Here is a 19,111-nt window from a genome sequence, read left to right on the forward strand (position 1 = left end):
TCTCACCCCTTCCCTCCTGTCAGAGCTGCTTCAGCTCCCTTGACTTTTGCTTAAGCACGTCCCCGCTCCTTTCCCTCTTCCCTCTCCTTTTCTCTCCAAGTTTCTGTAGGAGGAGCAGCTAAAAAGAACAAGAAAGGTGCAGAGGATAATAATGGTGGGGCCAACGTTAGATTCCGAGTGAGTGTGTGTGTGAGAGAGAAAGAGACGCGCGCGCGCGTGTGTGTGTGTGTGTGTGTGTGTGTGTGTGTGTGTGTGCGTGCGCGCGCAGCCGTTACATACTCGTCTCTCAAGAGCTAACCAGTGCCCTTTCTCATTTTCATTATATTGCCCCTAGTTACATCAGATTTTTTTTTTTTTCTTTTTCTAGTTGAAGCATCATAGTTTTTACATGAGAATTTTTAGCCTTTATGACACCAAGGTCTCAGGTTCAGATCCCCAAACCAACCAACCACTAAAAATAAAAATAAAAATAAATAAATGAAGATTTCTAAGTATGAAGTTTCTGATGGTTGTTTGTTAGTTTTATATAGGGACTACTGTACAAATTGGCTCTCCGAGTTGGTGGCTGGGTAAGTAAGTGGTCTCCCACACTGAGTGTCTGTTCAGAAACATTGGGGTGAGCAGGTGGGCAAGGAACCAAGTCTCACCTGAGCACAGTCCCGGGTATACACCAGGACACCAGACATTTCAGAGACAAGGCTCACAGTAGTAAGGGCCACCTTGGAGGCTTCTAGCAAGTGGCCTGCCTCCTGGTACAGTTTCTCAAGGGATTAAGCAGCACCACTCAGTGGAACTTTCTGCAGTGATGGAAGTGCTCTGGATCTGCACTCTCCAGGACAGTAGCCACAAGCCATGTGTGACCATTGAACACTTGAGATGTGGCTAGTGGGACTGAGGAAATGAATTTTTTTAATTTAAACTTAAGTTTAAGTGGCCACGTGTGGTTAGTGGCTGAACAGCACAGTCTTACAGCCACCTTGGGCAAGCTGGGCATATGTTTGGGATTCTTTAGAAAGAGCCATAGGGCTGTGGGAGCCTCCTCTGCTCTAACAGAGCCTACCCAGACCACAACCCCACCCCACCCACAGAGAAGCGGGGCCTCCTTTAATAGCTGAGGGATAAGAAAAAGATATCTGTCACTCTGTCTGTTCGAACCTGTCTTGGTAGTCTGTCCAGTTAAGCTGATAACATCTCTGTTTAACAGAAGGTCATGGCCATGTGTCCAGCGAGAGGGAGGCTCTGGGTCAGGAGCGGTGAGGGTGGGGTTCTTGGTCTTCTGACCTAACTGCCCCAGCTCCAGCACCCTCAGCCCCTTCTTGTGGAGAGCTGGCACCAAAGACGCAGCTTCACAAGATTGTCATGTCTTGGGCATTTTGGTCTTTTTGATGACCTAAGTCACAGTGACCGAGAGGCCTGCACTGCTCTGTGGGGATGGATGCTTGTACTTACTCCACACATTCTTCTCGGGAATTTTCTTCTATTTATGACGTATCTTGGTATCCAGGAAAGGTGTTCATTGATTGACTTTCTTTCTAATCATAATAGAAATAAGTCTCTGGGTTTAAGAGTCACTAATCTCTCTGCAGAGTAAGGAGCCAGTTTAACATTTTCATCTCTGCCTTACTGTCAACTGCCCAAACCTTTAAGGAGCTGTTGATGTCTCGGAAAACTTTTATTACTGGGATGTCTCCATGGGAATGGAATCTCTGCTTCATGAGGATCGGGGGCTGCTGCAGCTGCCCCCACCTGATCTGGATCCTGCATCTCTGACATCATGGTTGGCTGTTTGTGCTGCTTATTATGTCACAAGCACAGGATCTGGCTAGAGCCACGTGGGGGATGCAGTGATAACATGAGCTCTGGTTAAAAAAAGAAATTAATGTATTTAATCCAATGAGCCACAACAATTAAGACAGAAGGAAAAAAAGGCTATGGCAGCTCATTAATAGTTCCACTGTGCATAAAGAATCTTGCCTGGAGGGGATTTTTTACTCTCATGAGGAAACACAACTGGGGATTTTACTTTCTGTAGCCACCCTTGTGGCAGCATTTTAAAGCAGCTCTCTTTGCTGCAGACTTTGATCTTGCTGTAATGGGGTGAGAGCCCCGGATGGGTCATTATGAAACACTGGTAGTCTGGCTCCTCCCTGGAGGGGTGGCTCTCTGCATCACAGAAACCGTCCCAGTGCCAGGCTCCTGCTCCTCAGCAAGGCAGGGTGGCACTGGCAGGCCCCTGTGTCCCAGCCCTGCACTGTACCAGTAAAAGGAACAACAAGGATGAGATAGATTGCAGATGAGTTGGAGACAGTGTCTGGTGCCCACAGATCCAAAGGACATAAGACCCCTCTCTTGTTTCCCCCACCTCCCTCCTTGAGTTCACCATCCTCAGGCTGGGGGGCATCTGGATGTGTATGAGGATCTGAAGCTCCTACAGCTTGTTATGAGGAGCTTAGCAAATCTGATCTGCCTTTGAGCTTAAAGGGAGAAACGAAAGTGGCCTTCTCTTCTGGGGGTTGATGTTTGGGTCTGGAAACCATCTTGTTGACTAGGGTAACTTGTGAGTCTTTCTGAGCTTGTGTGATGACCCACTTTGACATCACCATGTGGAAGTGCTGACCGGGCCCTCTGGACAGGGCAAGGGTAGTGCTGGGGCCTTAAGGAAAACGAATTGGGAGACTATGGCTGGCTGCCTGCTTAGACGCCTGGCATCTTTTCAGTCCTCGGAAGAGATTTACTACACTTCCTACCACTCTTCACTTTTCCCCCAGCAGAAACTGGTTGGAGAAGAGGCTCTGCATGCCCTTCCAGGTTTCTGAGCTCTCTAGCTGTGGTTCTCACCCCTGCCGGGAACATGAACTGCAGTTCCTGATGGCCTGTGGGTGTGTACGAGGACAGAAAAGAGCATTTGTCTGCACAGTGTTCCTGCATGGGCAGCCTTGCCAAAGGTGCACACTGTCCCAGCAGATTCCTTCCGGAGACTTCCATTTGCAGAAGTACCTGGCACTAGTTCCAAGTTGCCTTTAGCATGTACTCACATAGTTTTACTTCTTCTTTGCTTTTAACCGAGAGGGAATGTGTTTTCTAATTTTAGACATATTTTTCTAATGGTCCGTCATAGCTGATAACTGTTACGTGGCTTTCAGGAGAACTGAGCCACCCGTGCCTTTCTCATGGCACCCTTTGCCACTAACGTGGTCCCTGTCCTCATTTGTATAAACCCTTGTGGCATCAGGGTGACTGAGGCCCACATGTACTCTTCCGTTTCCTTTTGGCCCAAACTAGAGATTCCGCCACAGAGTGCTGCCAGAGCCCAGGTAAGGAGAAAGTGCTTCCCTTGAGCTCAAGTTGTCTGTCTCCTGCTGTTCGTAAACTCTCTGGCAGATTGGAGCAGCAGGAGTCTTGGTCACGCTATGTACTTGTGGGTTTTAAATTAACACATTTCATTTACTGCCGTGCTGGTTGCTTGCTGGGGGAGGGGCCTGGAGGTTACTGGTGACTGGCTGAGTGCTTGGGCCCTGGGAACAGAGAGGGCCGCCGGCCCACTCTTAGATAGATATTCAAGGACTCTGAAGGCAGGTAGTGATGTTACAGGGTAAGCCAAATTATGAAAGGGTCTTTTTTGATTACTTTAGTATACTGAGGACCTGAAAAGTTTTCATTTGTGTGTCCTCTTCCTTCTTACTATTGCACTTGAAATCTGTGGGTACACAGGCTGCTAATCTGGATCTCAGTTTAAACCTGAGTTAAATCGTAAACTTAACAAGGGTAAATACCATGGCTGCCTCCCACTGTGGTGCCTGGGAGTTCTCTGAGAATGTGCGATCAATATTTATTAACATTCTGCCACCACATCTTGCGCCAGTGACCTGGCTGTCAGTCTCCGGGAGCTGTGGTGTGCAGAGTGAACTCATTAATTAGGTTTCCTCACCCTGCTCCCTGCAGTACCCTTGTGCCACAGAGCTTGGCTCACCTGGAGGCAGATGCATTCTTGCTGTCATCGAGGACGCTGTCACCATGTTAGAAATTGGAATGAATCATTTTTCCTCCAAAGATTAAAAGCGCCCTTGTGGGATTTTACTTTCCTCTGAAGCGTTTAATGTGGACTATGTGATTCATGTCGGGCTCTCAGGCCTGGTCCCCTACCTCAGACACCTGGGCGGTGTCTGCACAGAGGAGAAAAGGTGCCTCTAGATATAAAGTGTTCTAATAAGAAAGCTTTGGCTTGAGCCTGGGAAATGTGGTTAGCCTCGAATCAAGGATTTTTTAAATAGCAGCTATTGGAATTATTTATCTGATTATTAGAGTAATATGATATCATCATGGAAATACAGAAAAAACAAAATTAAAATTACCTGTAATCTTACCACCCAAAGAGAACACTGATATATTTTGGTAGATTTCTTTTCATTCTTCTTTTTAATTGTGTTTTTTAGATTCCACATATGAATGTAATTATGGGGTATTTGTCTTTCTGTGCCTGACTTACTTCCTTTACCATGATGGTTTACAGTTCCATGTTGCTGCATCTGATAGGATGTCATTTCTTTTTATGGCTGAATAGTATACCTTTTTTTCCCCCACAACATGCTTTACTGTGACTATTTTCTTTCTTTTTTATCTATCTATTTATTTTATTTTATTATTATTTTTTTTTTTTTGTCTTTTCGTGACGGGCACTCAGCCAGTGAGCGCACCGGCCATCCCTATATAGGATCCGAACCCGCGGCGGGAGCGCTGCTGCACTCCCAGCGCCGCACCCGCCCGAGTGCGCCACGGGGCGGCCCTATTTATTTATTTTTAATTGAAGCGTAATTGATTGTACGTATCTGTGGGGTACAGCTTTGAATATCAATACCTGTGTGCAATACATGATCCTCAAATCAGGATAATGACTACACTTATCGTTACACAACGCAGTCGTTTTCTGTTGCCTCTGACCAGTTTCTCACAAACCCCTCCTCCCCCTCCCCCGCCTCCAGTGGCCTCAGTTCCGTTCTCTCCTTTTGAAGGTTCGACAGATTATTGTGACTGTTGTATCTTTCTTTCTTCAGTTTTGTTTGTTTGTTTGTTTATACATATAAAACATTTTAACGAAATTAGAACATTTGTACATTTGTATGTCCTAGTTTTTCAAGCAGTTTGTGTCATGAGTGTTTCCCCGTACCATTAACTATTTTAAAATGCTAATTTTTTTAAGTGAATGGTATTCCATCGTGTTAACTGCCATAGTTTATTGGGGCTGTATCTAATATTTTCCTATTAGAAATCAAAGTCTGAGGACCTCTTCACTCCAGCCTGAACCCTGTCAGTCCCAGCCAGCTCAGCCATGCTCCCGTCCAGCTGTGCCGGCGCAGCAGCCCCCTGACTGTCCCCTTCTGTCTTTCAGATTGTTTGCTACATGAGGAGAACTTCTCAGTGAGGTGCCCCAAGCACAAGGTGAGTCAGAGACCTGACAGCTGTTCTCCCAGCAGGTCTGGGGGTCAGGGGTGGCTCCTCCTGAAAGACCCAAAGACCAGACATCGGAGGACCTAACCCCTCACCCATCCCACCTGTGCCTTGGGCTGACCCACTCTTGACCGTGGTAGGTGGGAGGCCCAAGGCATGGGGCCAGCACCCCGATGGTGTGAGGTTTTGAAGGGAGGGGTGTTTATTCGTTAAGAGAAATTAGATCAAATTTGATAAAACTACTGATTTCTGCTTTAGTTTAATAGAACCCCAGTTCACAGATTGGCATTTGGTAATTTGATAAGATTGGTTGTAGGCCTTGGTACGTGAGCAAACGCATTTTTCCAGACTTAAAGAAAGAGTTGACTCCAGGCTTTGGGGCAACTCTAGTCTCTTCCAGGGTGCAGTTCCCCAGAAGCGACCTGTCTGTGCCCCACGTCCTGGTCTATTTAAGAGGTGGTCTCTTGGTCACCTCTTTTAGGAAAGGGTGGAAGGTGAGAGGGTGAACGGCTGGGTTCTGAGATACCGTCTGTGTGGGGTGGTAGGGAAGGACGTGGAAAAGGAGCCCCCAGAAAAGGCTTGGGATGGAGACAGCTGCCACCTGATGTTTCCTGCAGTGGCCGCACTGGCTCCTCTGACTGAGGTCACACTGACACCTGGTGGTCACTGGCTGCTCACAGGCTTCAGGCTCCAAGAAGGGCCAGAAAGTGCTAGAAAGAGGTCATCCAGAGAGGTGTGCCCTCAAAATGCTCCTGAAAGATGCTTACTTATGCTTTTCTTTAAAAATTATTTCCAGAGGTGGATTATAGGATCTTATAGTATTCTCTTTATTTTTACTTAGTTTACGTGTTTTTAGAATGCTGCTTTGTTAATGGTCACATATTTGCCTCTGAAAACCCTGTCTGATTGTGTCCTGTTTGTCATTCAGTGCTGACTCTGCTTTTTCTTTCCTTTTCCATGTGCTGTTCTGTCCTCACCTCTGCCCTCCCTGGCTCCCCCCTTCCTTCCATCCCTTCTGTCTCATCTCCTCGTGGCTGTGCTGGCGGCAGCCTCCCGTTCCGTGCCCTCTCCCCCCGTTGCAGAACAAGACCGCGAAAGGCAGCCTCAGCACAGAGCAGTCGGAGCGGGGGTGAGGGGGGCAGTGTGCCCGTGGGAGTGGAAAGGACGCAAGCACAGGTGAGTTGGGCGGCGCTGCCCCTGCCGGCTCCCGGTGAGCGTCGCAGCTCAGCCCCCGCCCGCCCCAGGCTGCATGTGGTCCGCAGCACCAGGGCCTAGCCGTTTTCTTTTCATTTGCCGCTTAGCTCTGCAGAGTGTCTGTGGGAATGGCAGGGGCTTCAAAACGGCCCGCTGCCAAGTGGGGTGCAGGGCGGTTGTTGCTGATGTCAGCCCTTCGGGGCAGAGCTGCCAGTGGACCTCGGAGTGGTGTTCGTGAAGGCAGATCGTGACCCGCTTCCAACGTGGACCCTCTGGGGCAGGGCGCTTCCGCCCGCTGCCCCTGCTCTCCCCTGACTCAGAAAGCCTCCCAGCCAGGGGTCTGTTGTTTTTATAACTACATTTCTGCAAAGCTGATAATTTGTTTTCCTTTGAAAAACAAAATTCTCCAAGTTTTGTTATTTGAAACCTTTTTTTTTTCCCCAGTACTAAGAAGGATTCCTTTTCACAGAAGTACAACGGAAAGGAAAATCCTCTCAAAGATTTAGTAGACTTTAGCATCTGATTTTACTCCCTCGAAGCTCAAGAGATTGTGAGTGTGGGTAGGGCGGTGGTCAGGGCCATCGCAGCGTGTGTCTGTGACAGCAGGAGTGCAGCACTTAGGACTCAAGCAGCCACAGGTCCCCACTGCTCGGGACCCTCTGCTCTGACCCTCCCTGCCCGGCCCTGTCACTGAGGGTTGGGGAAAACAGGTTGTAAAGAGAAGAAAAACCTAGATGTAACTTGTGGCACTTGCTGCTACATGGCAGGGACTAGATTCCTCAGAAATATCTGTTGAGGGATCGTCTCTCTCTCAGTGGAGGTCTCTGTGTTGACTCCGGGAGTCAGACCACACAGCCGCGCCAGACCTGTCCCTTTCAGGCAGCCCCCACAGCCCTGTCGCTTCTCTGCGGAGTGCACCCTCACCCCTGTTGCCTCTGGGGGGTTCTGCCTCTCTCTGAAACACCCAACAGTAATTTTAGGGGAAAATGGAGTTTGTCTAAGAAGGGAGCCACCCTCCTCCTCTGAGAAGGCCGCCCAGCCGCCCGCTGGGGGACAGGGGCTCTGCGGGCCGCTTTCTCTCCCTCTTCCAGGGGGTAGGGCCAGCAGAGGGCGAGGCTCGGAACAGCCATTTCACGTGTTCCTGCAGCACAGGAACCAGATGAGCACGCGGGGCCCTGCGCCCGAGGTCGTCAGCGCCGGCAGGCAGCTGCTGGGCTGCTGGGGCCTGAGAGCTGCACTGCCTGCCCTCCCCGCCCTCCACCAGACCTCAGGGCAGGGCAGCGGTTTGGGTGGTTTTCAAAGAAGTATTTCTGGGGCCTTCTGTTCCTGGACTGAGTGTGTCACTGTGCCTGGCCCAGACATTTAGAGCCGGGTTCTGTAGAGGGCCATGATGAATATTCCTGAAGCGGTCCTGGAAGACCTGGCTAAGGGAAGAGCTATTTGTTATTCAGTGCTTTTTGTTTTTGTCCTGGAATTCCAGCTTGTATTTGAGAAAAAGAGAAAGTCTGGGCCCTGGGCCTGGCAGGAAGGTCTCTCGGGGTCTTTCTTCATCTTCTCCCGCCTCTCTACTCAGTCTTAGTCCCTCCCAGCTGACAGGCCTTTGACTCAAGCAGAACAACAAGCTTCGTCATTCCTGCCTCCCTAGGTTGAAGCACAGAGTGATTAAGAGGCCTGGCCCATCATACAGGGTGGTCACAAGTCCACTGAGGGTAGACCGTCCGCCCCCTGGAGGGAAAGGAGGGACAGACTGCATCCAGTCTTGTCTGTCTGAAGTGTTCTCTTCACATGCAGCTCCCATGAGGCGGGTTCCTTTTCCTGCTTTCTCAGTGCAACTGAGTTACATTGAGGGCCATCACCAGCCTTCAGGCCCAGGACATGTCTTAGGACTGCACAGAAGCCCCAGTGATCTGCTATGGTAACACCCCTGCCATAAAGGAGTGCTCATCTTGGGATCCACACTGGGAACAGAGAGCCACCATGATGGAGCATTCTGCCAAGGCAGGGAAGGGACAGTGGAGGTGCTTGTGTGCCATGCCTCCTGGCACCCCTCTCCCTCACACAGAGAATAAAGTGCAGACTCCTAACCACGCCTCCACAGGCTTGTGGCAGTCTCTGGCAAGGCGCTCCAGGCCTCCTTCAGCCCCTCTGAGCTCCAGCACACAGTTCCCTGCACTTTGCCTCCCATCTTGATGTGGCAGGCTCCGCCTCCTCTTCCTGCTCTCAGCTGTACTGTCCCTCCCACAGAAGCTTCCCTTCCTCAACCTCTGTTGAAGTCGCCCTCTCCCCACTCTGCAGCCTTCCTAGTATCACCACCATTTCGGGTCATTTGTTTACTTGTTTCTTACCCGTCTCTCTGCCAGACAAGACAGTAAGATCTGTGAGGGCAGGGACTGCATCTCTGCACTGACAGCCTTGCCCAAAGCGGGGCACCTGCTGCTGGTCTGTGTTAAGGGATGAATGCACCCGGAGAAGCAGGGACTCTGACCCCCTCTATGCCCTAAATCGATTTAGAATTAGATCTCCCTCTCCAGGTGGAACTGCAGGTCTGTTTTAGAGATGAGGAAATGGGCCCTGGGTGAGTGGCAGCCAGGCTGGGTGGTCTTGAGACAAGGGATCACTCCTGCAGTTGGGAAAGGCAGGCTTGGAATCTGGAATGGAAGGAGACAAGGGACAGCATTTGTCAGGGTTCAGGCCACAGCAAAGCCAAAGAACAGGAGGGCAACGGCGTATGGGAAGGCTTTGGCCCAAGACAAAACCCTATACACTGGCAGCCGAGCATCGAGGTGCCTCTTTAAAGGGAATGTTGACAGTGTTCAGTGCAGGAGGGGCAGACAGCTCACTCAGCTAAGGCTGGTGGCAGCTGGCCCCACGGCTGCTCCCAGGCCCATTGCCTGGGACATAGCTGTCCCCTTTCAGCCACGTCCTATGCAGTCGGACACGGAGTCCCTGGGGCCCGGTCAGGAGAGCTTTGCTGGGTGTGAGTCCCAACCCCACTTCTAAACAGCCATGTGGTTTTGAGCCACATGTGTCACCTCGCTGAGCTTCAACTTCCTCATCTTGAAGATGGGTCAGATGTCTCAGTGTTCCTATGAAATACTGTCTGTAAAGCTTCTAACAGTGCCTGACACAAAATGAGAGCTTAAAGAATTTTCTTCCTATTCTCCTTACTGAAGTAACAGATTTTCAAAAGTAACTCTTGAGAAGTCACATTACATTCAGGATACCGTTTGTTTGGGCCGGTCTAATTGTTGGGGCCCGGGAAAGCTGCCTTTTGGGAAGGTGGGAAGCTAGAGGCCTAGACAGGAGGGGCTGAGGGGCTGAGGGGCTGCCACTACCTGGACCACCAGCACCGACCAGCCAGGCAGACCTTGGGTGCCAAGATGTGCTTCCTTCTGAGGTGGGAGGCTGCCATTCAGAGTCAGGATCAAGGTCAGGGTGCAGGCCCAAGGCTGCCGGGTGCTGGGGGGAGGGTCCGCCCTGTGCTCCTTCCGTGAGCAGAGCCTTGCAGGTGTGTGTGAGCATCTGACCTCGGTCCACACAGGCATCCCACATCCCAGCAACATGATGCCCTTCTGATCGTTCCTCGAGGTGCCCATTAGCTCAGCCCTTGCCATCACATCTACGGAGAGCTTGTGGTTCCTGAGGGTGGCATCCATGAAGGCACAGGACCAGTGCTGCTTCTCTCCTTTTCCTGGCGGCCTCAGCCTCAGGAAAACAGTGAGGCAGTGGAGACTCCGGGCTGGCAGGGAGGGGGCCTCTTGCAGGGGAGGAAGCATGGACCATGAGGACCAGGTGGCCTCGGGCCCAGAGCCGCCTTCAGAACTGAGGCCGCTGTGCTGTCACTATGGACATTCTGAGAGTGGCAGGATGGCTCAGCCACTGCCACATCCCTTGGACCTGGCAGCAGGAGTCCTAGGGTTTGTTTTTACCTGAGCATGGTGACGTCATACTGCTAACTCCGCAAAGAGTCTCCTGCTAGGGGTGTTTCCTGCCAGGCTTCAGGAACCTCCTTTGGCAAGGGCAGGGGATGCACATGTGCTTGTGAGCAGCGCATTCCTGGCTCCCACACGCACACCGGCCTTTTAACTGCTCCATGTGCTAGTAAGCTTTATGGAGGCAGAAAAGGGGCAGTGACACCTGGATTTCCCTGCGGTTTATGTGCTGGTGGAGGACACCAGAGAGGGTGTAAGGGAGAAGCGAGGGAAGCCCCCAGTGACATGATTTCCATGAGTACTGTGACAGGCTGAAAGCGTCGAGGGGAGGCTGCCATTGCTCATGGCTGCCAGCATGATTTTTCTGGACTGAATTCCTTGGAAACTTCTGTTTCTCTCTGAGACCTTTGCCTGTAGGATGGCCCATGAAGCCTTCTGCAGAGGGCCTTTGCACAACCCATCTACCCTGCACGGGCCATCAGAACTCCTTTCCCCAGCCTGGGCTGGAAGAGAAGCCCAAGTGGCAGGGTGGGCCTGGGGGCCTCAAGCAAGAGTAGAAAACTGGCTGTATCAACCAGAGGGAGCTGTGAAATGGACTTGAGAAGCTGGACTTCAAGAGGGTCCTTCCACAGATTGGCTGGTGTCCTCAGCCACCTCTGTGAGGACCAAGGCAGCCCACTCGAGCAGGGCCCACCTTAGAAGTTGGGGAATCTGTCCTAGTCTCAGTTCCTTCCATGCACTGGGGAGACCAACATGCCGTGGGAGCCCTCAGAGTCCAGCCCCAGCACCGCTGGCCAGGTCACTGCTGCCTTTAACCACGTTCCAGGTCCAAAGCCCCACGGTGGTGCTGGCATTGGTCTTAGAAGTGTCCCATGTCAGCAGCACACCTACAGAGGGGTCTGAGCACAGGGTCCCTGCCAAAAGCCCTATCCCAGGGTCACCACAGAGCAGGGACTGTGGGCAGCAGGACCATGTGGAGGTCGCTGGCCCTCAGCGTCTGCTCCTTGTCTTCCAGGTGAGACTGTGGAGATGAGGTGGTGGGCACTCACGATGGAATGGAAATGGCCCTACTGCGCAGCCCCGCCCCGCCCCGCCGTGCCCGCCACGCCAGCGCCTTCTTCCCAAGTCCTCACATCACACTCAAACGGCAACACCGCAGCAGAGAGAGCCCCAAGACGTTGGAATGGCTGTTTCCATGGACACAATCTCCATAGTGACAATGTGGGGGGAGGGGGGGTGGGAAAGGGTGGGGGAATTAAAGGGAGGGATAAATATATATATATAAATCTATTTTTAGTCTGGAAAGACTTTGTTTAAATGAAAGGTGCGCTATCCCTTTTGATTCTATTTTAAAATTATCTAGTTAAAGTAACTCCAAATTTGTTCCAATGACAGTGAAATTTAAATGTGAAATTGAACTGAACAAACTCTCATCTCATAAAGGACAGGGTGTGTGTGGCTTTGATCGTTAGCTTGTCCCACACCAATTCAAGGAACACTAGACCCAGGATTGAAAAAGCAGACAAACCACACCAAAACCATCCTTTTGTCATTAATATGTCTCAAAGTGGGGAGGTTTCGGGGGGAGGGCAGTGGGACGGTCCATGTTTTCAAGAGTGGGGAAGTGATGTTTAAACACAAAAATAAATTTTTTCATTTCCAGAAACACTATTTATTTATTTTTTTTAATTTTTCTTTTTGGAGTGTGAAATTGGCGGATACGTGAGGTCATAGCTGTGTCCTGGGCTGCTGTGGCTAGTGAGAACTTTGAGGGCCAGCCATATGTGCACAGCAGCCTCGCAGCAGAAGGCAAAATCAACAGGTGACCTGCGCCTGGGACCCTCTGTCCTCAGCACATTCCAGGCAGCTGTGCCCTGCCCCGCGGGTACACAAAGGAGGGAAGCCCAGGCCCAACTGATGGAACAGGCAGCCGGAGCCGGAGCCGTAGGCAGTGGGGGGAGGGACTGTCAGGGCGTGACAGTGCTGGCAAAGCCAACCAGAACACCCACTTAACCCTTTTTTCTTTTCGCTTTCATTTTTATAAAGGAAAAGGGGGTCTGTTGGATAAGCAGCCCCATGCTATGTGATTTCTTTATGTTGTTTTGTTTTGTAAATTGTATAATTTTTAAATATATGAGTTTTAAAAAAAGAAGCAAAAAGTACAAAAAAATCTTGTTAAGGCCTTAAGAAGGGGTTAGTGCATCTTTCAGGGGTCATTCTGCCATGGGGATAAAATAGCTGTTTCACAAACAGTTTTATTTAAAAAAACAAAAAACAAAAAAAATCAAAAAATCAAAAAAATAATAAACTTCATTTTAACCTTGTTTCCTTTTTTGTTTAATATAGAGTGAATGCGTCTCTTCCTTTGCCTATTCCAGTCCCCAAAAGGTGACTTTGGTTCTGCTCCAGAGAGGGCTGCCATAGGGCTGGGTCCATCTGATCCAGCCTCAAAGGCCTGGTGTCCTTGCAACACAGCCTGGAACCACACAAAACCCAGGCTCTTCTGCCACTCAGCAGGCGGGTGGGACTCAGCCAGTGCATGGGAATGGCCAGATTTACTTACAAATCACACATATTTCCAATCAACGTTAAAGGTAAATGTTATTAAAAATGCAACATTAATGGACTTTTTTTTAGAGAACAGAAATACCGGAAGGAGTGTTGTGAAGTATAAAAAAGCAGTTATGAATGAGTTCTTGTGCACTCATCAGTTTGGGGCTGCAGAAATGGCAGATTGATTTGGTTTTAATGGCTATGGCAGGCAGCGCGGTCCCTTTCTCATTTCACTCTGCCAGGGTGGAGTGGGTGTGTGCTGTGTCAGCTGCGGCCACGCCCAGGCAGCTCAACAGGACCCACATACGAGTGACAACAGCTTTTGAGGCTGGGTGGCTTCCCATTCTGGTCTTGACTTGGCATTAACACAGTTAAATTGACAGATTTCAGGTGTGAAGGACCAAACCACAAAACTTGAAAAAACGTGTCTTGAGGGAAACATTTTCCCGACAGTAGATGTTTCTTCATCACTTTGCTTTTCAGTGTTTGGTCCCCTTTTGATTTGATACTTCGGTGGGGCACTTATGATTGTTCTAGGTCTTCCCTTAAACCGGCTCCAGCAATGACCTTTGACTGGGGAGTGGCTGCTTTGCACACTTTCTCCGGACTCCACCTTCCTGGCTTCTGCACTAAGCCTCAACTGCTCAGGTGCCTTTTAGCTCCCTCAGCTTTCAAGTTCAAAGAGTTTGTTTTAACAGATTATCTTTTTAGAACAGTTCGAAGTTCAAGCAGCATTGAGAAGAAGGTACAGAGAGTTCCCATACGCCTCCCGCCCCCGCACATTCACAGCCACCCCCACCGTCGTCATCCCCACCAGGGTGGTACATTTGTTACACCTGACACCATAATCACCCCATAGTTTACATGAGGTTCACTCTTGGTGTTGGGCGCTCTGTGGCTTTAGACAAATGTGTAATGACGTGTCCACCATTACAGTATCATGGAGTAGTTTCCCTGCCATAGAAATCCTCTGTGCTCTGCCTGTTCATCTTCCTCCCCCAAACTGCTGGGAACCACTGATGTTTTTACTGTCTCCATAGTTTTGCCTTTTCCAGAATGTCATAGAGTTGGAATCATACAGTATGTAGCTTTTCAGACTGGCTTCTGTCACTTAGTAATATGCATTTAAGTTTCCCCCATGTCTTTTCATGACTTGATAGCTCATCTCTTTCTAGTGCTGAGTAATATTCCATTGTCTGTGCCACAGTTTATTTTTCCACTCACCCACTGAAGGGCATCTTCATCTTGGTTGCTTCCAAGGCTTGGCAATCGTGAACAAAGCTGCTATGAACATCCTTGTGTAGGTTTGTGTAGACATAAGCTTTCAACTCTTTTGGGTAAATACCAGGAAACATGATTCCTGCATCATATGGTGAGAGTATGTTTAGTTAGTGAGAAACTGCCAAACTGTCTTCCAAAGTGGCTGTACCGTTTGCGTTCCCAGCAGCAGTGAACGTGAATTCCGGTTGCTCCATAAAGCTCCGTAAAGCCACCTGCCTTAGAGGGCTGTGGGGAGGGGTACTGAGTGGGAGCACACAGAGTCTGATCATCACTACCTGGCATGTAAGTGCCCAATCTGGAAGCCACAGTTGCACAATGATTGGAAAAGGCCAAAGGTATTGCAGGTTTTCCTCGCAGCCCCCTGGCAGCAAGAGGGCACTGCCCAAGTTACAGGCATGCCTGTCACTGCCCTTCACACCCCCATTAGGATGACCACTTGGGGAGGGCCAACACATCAAAAAGTGAAGGGTATATAAAGGCAATTTATCAAGGGCCACCATGTGACAAACACCTGGACCACCCTGCCAGCCCTGCTAACACCACCTTGATTCTCTGACAGCCCTGGGTAGAAAGCTGCTGCCAACTGGGGCAGGAACATTCATTCAGCTGTTGCCAGATGGGAAGCCACAGGCGGGATCTGAGAAGTCCCCAGTGTGTATGTGGGTCTTGTCCTTCTGGTCAGCTGAGTGGAACGGGGAGAGGGGTCAGGGTCCTGAGCACCGTATGGTCAAGAAATCTATGTTGAGAGAGGTGCGGTGACCTGGTTCCAATCTTCTGCTGCTCTGGGTCCTTGGGCCTTACTCTTCACCTCTATGAACTTCAGTCTCCTCACCTGTGAAATGGATGCTAACTGGGGCCCACTGACAATTTCGGTGGCTCTCAAGGACGAAGCTCGGTGGTCGTATCCAAAGTGAATTCCTGGACCACAGAGGATGTGGTGTGACCCCCCTGGTGGCAAGAGCAGATCTCAGCTTGCTACTGGTGGCCCCAGAGTTACCCAAGGTCTGGCGGTGAGACTGGGACCCGCAGTGTGGCGGGGACCCGGGCTTGATGGACGTCGTGACCCTCTCCCGCAGCAGCGGCGCCGCTTCAGGGACGTGTTCAGCCTGCAGCTGGCCAGGACGCCGGTGGTCGTGTGAGGCGCTGGTGAACTGCCGCCGTGTCAACTGGCAGCCCGTGCACGTCTACCAGCACCTGGGCCTCGGGCCGCGCTCCCCCAAGGCAAGCAGCGACGGGGACTGCAACCAGGAGGGAACTATACAGGCAGGGACCAGAGACAGGACAGGGCTTATCGGAAGCGGAGACGTGGGCTTGGGGCGCAAGAAAAAGCCAGTGATCGCCAGGTGGACGAATGGGAAAAGGTGCCTGACGAATCGGGGATGGGAGGCAGTCTGTGGGCGGGGCAGAGGGCGGGGCCCCAGCCGAGGGGGCGGGGCGTGCGGACACGGGCTGGGGGAGGGGAACCACGCAGTGAGTCTGATACAGCCCAAGGCCCCGCCCTAGGTCGCACTGTTGGCATAACCTGGTGTGGCACTAAGGGCTCAGGTTTACAAAGACATTCACCCAGCAGGAGGTTCCCAGGCCTTAGGGATGGCTCCCAGCACCTGTCAAGAGTTAGTCATTTGTTTTGGAATGTGCAAGAATTGAATTCCCCAAGCCTGCTGGGTTAACCTTTTACTGTGCAGGCCACCCACCTTGCTCTTACCCCAAATAACCATATTTGTTTGTGCATCTATGTTTTGGGGGTTTTTTGTTGTCTTTTGGGTGATTTTTGTTTGTTTCTTTTGGCGGAGGGCCGCTGGGGGGATCTGACCACTGATGTCTGACGTTATAACCCGAAGCTCTAACCAACTGAGCTAACTGGCCAGTTCTGTTATTTTTCTTATTGAGGTAAGATACACAGCATAAAGTTTGCTGTTTTAACCATTTTTAAGTGTACAGTTCAGTGGTATTGAGCACATCGATAATGCTGTGGAACCATCACCACCGTCCATCCACAGAACTCCTTTCAACTGACAATACCAAAATTATACCAGTTAGACAATAATTCCCCATTCCCACCACCCCCCAGTGCCTGGCAGCCACCATGCTACTTGATGGATTTTGGACATGACTGGTGCCATTGTGCACACAGTAAGCACAAAATAGCCCACGGCCTAGTCTTCCACTCCAGCACCAAGCCCCTCCCCACTTCCCTTTAGGAGAAGCCTCCTGACTTAAACAGACACGCCTTTTGCTTCCACAAAGACTCAGTTCTCCACCCGGATCCACATTAGCACAATGCCCCTCCTTGATGGTATCAGTCCATATAAGCTCTCTCAACCCCCACATCTAGTGCTGTCTTCCATTTTGAAGGCAGCCCCGGGCTGCCTGCCCCTTTGAGCACAACTTGGCAGATTCTTTTCCTTTAAGAAAGCTTGAACAGTACCTGGCGTTTTGGCTCACTTTCTTTCATTATGGTGCCAAAACCTGGGAAGTGTCCTGGCTGGACCGTCGGACGATCCCCTCTCTCTTGGGTTGATTGGCCGCCTCCTGGCCGCCCTTCCTGGACCTGCTGAACCGGGTACACCTGAGACTCTCTCCTTTTGCCATTTAAGACCAACACATCCAACACCAGCCTCAATTCAGGATGAGTCAGTGGGTCTGTCCTGCCTCTACAAGTTCCCCCAACTACTCTCTACGACTCTGGTCTCTACGAAGTCCATGCGCCTGGCTGAGGGAACTTTTCTCATGCCCCCCAGCTATTGAAGTATGCTTCATTAGCTGGTTTTGGCTTTCCTCTCAAAAAGAAGATGGGCACCAAAGAGGATGCTCTTTGTTGGCATGCTTCTTCTACCAGGACTGCCCACACCCTTTCTCACTCTCTAAATGGGATCCTCACGATTCCAAACCTCCATGCTCTATGCCATTGGGCTGTCTCCTGGCCAATTTCTTGGCCTCCAGGGAGACATTAAAATTGAAACGCCTCGTTACAATGGATCCCAATGGCCACAAGATGGCACTCTCAATTTAGATACTCACTGAAGCAGCAAGCCGGAGAGATTCCTTTATGTTCAGGCCTTCTCCTATCTCTGAACGTGTTCTTCTCTCTGTCAAAACTGTCCTGTGTCTCAAATTCTCCTAGCTCATGCTTTACCTCCCCTTCTGGACTCTGATCAATCCTCTGATCTGTCAGACTACTCTGCTACCCATACAGGCCACCTCAACTACCTCTGTACGCTTCAAATCCTTCACCAGCCCCCCTACATTTCCCTCTCTTCCTTCTACCTGGTCTCTAGATGATCATCCTCAGCCACTCAACCCCTCTCCTTATCCCCCTTCATCAGGTAACAACCCTGCCTCAGCTCCAGCTTTTTGTAACCCTTCCATGAAGTGGCTGGGCTGGAAGGAATTGTCTGAGTCCATGTACAGGGAGCAGGTCTGGATGGCGGCTCAGGTACATGATCAAAATAATAGGTGGCCTGTGGGAGCCATTGCTGTTCCTTGCATGGACCCAAATTGGAACTACCAGGCTGGCCACGGGGGTCAGGATCTTCAGGATAACATGATCACACACCTACTTCATGGCCTCCAAAAGGCTACTCACAAGTCAGCCAATTATGACAAGCTTAGAGAAATCACACAGGGATCCACTGAAAATCCCAGTGAGTTCCTAACCCACCTCCCTGAGGCTTTACATGAATATACACATATAGATCCAAACTCCCTTGCAGGCATGGCCCTCTTACACTCTCATTTCATTACCCAATCAGCCTCTGATATTTGAAAAAAAACTATAAAGGAGATCAGGCCAAGTACCAGCTCCTGGCTAATGCCATCCGAGGCTCACATACTTCAAAGCCAGCTGCCTCAAGAGGCAAGCCACTCGAGAACTGCTTCAAATGCAGTCAAGTGGGCCACTCGGCATGGGCCTGTCGTAATGCCAGGCCTCCTTCTGGGCCCTGTCCTCACTGCAAACAGCCAAATCACTGGGGGATTGACTGTTCCACTTGCCAAAGAGGGACTGGCCCTGTCTCCAACCCACAGCCTTTGGCTTCATGGTCATCCCTACTGGAGCTTCTAGGCTTTGCCCTGGAGGAGGATTGATGATGCCCAGGGCCTGAGGCCCCCATGGAGATCACCACACGTGAGCCCAGGATAACTCGCCTCATAGCAGGTAAGCCAATCTCTTCTGTCATCGATACAGGGGCCACTTACTTTACCCTTCCTGAATATTCAGGACCAACAACCCTGCCCTCTATCACAATAGTAGGGGTCATGGGATCAGAATACCACCCACAAATCACTCAACCCCTTTCCTGCACCCTACATCACACCCAATTCACACACAAATTCTTAATAATGCCTCAATGCCCAGCCCCCTTACTGGGATGGGACATTCTTTTCAAATTCAAAGCTACTCTTACTCTAAGCACTTTAACTCCAGCTACAATACTCCTGTTTCAGGCTGCCCCAGACCTGACCCCTGAAGCTTCCATCTTCCCCTCCCCCTCGGACAAGGTTAATCCCTAGTATGGGAAGCTTCTTCTCCCTCCATTGCTACGCACCAGTCCCCTATCCTTGTTAAGTTGCTGAACTCCTCCTTGTTCCCTAATGTCCCACAGCACCCCATCGCTAACAAACCCCTAATAGGCTTAAAACCTGTCATACACAAACTCCTTTCTTCTCATCTCTCGGGGCTCACCCACTCGCCTTTCAATACACCC

General features: G+C 50.5%; 1 protein-coding gene across 1 annotated transcript in view; it reads left to right on the forward strand.

The window, feature by feature from the left end:
* TCF20 (transcription factor 20) overlaps window positions 1–11,783 on the forward strand; it is an 86,653-nt gene extending 74,870 nt beyond the window's left edge. Inside the window, exons 4-6 of the mRNA XM_063075674.1 lie at window positions 5,387–5,436; window positions 6,495–6,621; window positions 11,587–11,783. Of these exons, the coding sequence (XP_062931744.1) occupies window positions 5,387–5,436; window positions 6,495–6,578 (134 nt within the window). The 3' untranslated portion in view covers window positions 6,579–6,621; window positions 11,587–11,783. The remainder of the gene's footprint in view (window positions 1–5,386; window positions 5,437–6,494; window positions 6,622–11,586) is intronic.
* Window positions 11,784–19,111: the final 7,328 nt, after the last annotated feature.

Source organism: Cynocephalus volans, chromosome 12, assembly GCF_027409185.1.
Source record: "Cynocephalus volans isolate mCynVol1 chromosome 12, mCynVol1.pri, whole genome shotgun sequence".
NCBI classification, from domain to species: Eukaryota; Metazoa; Chordata; class Mammalia; order Dermoptera; family Cynocephalidae; genus Cynocephalus; species Cynocephalus volans.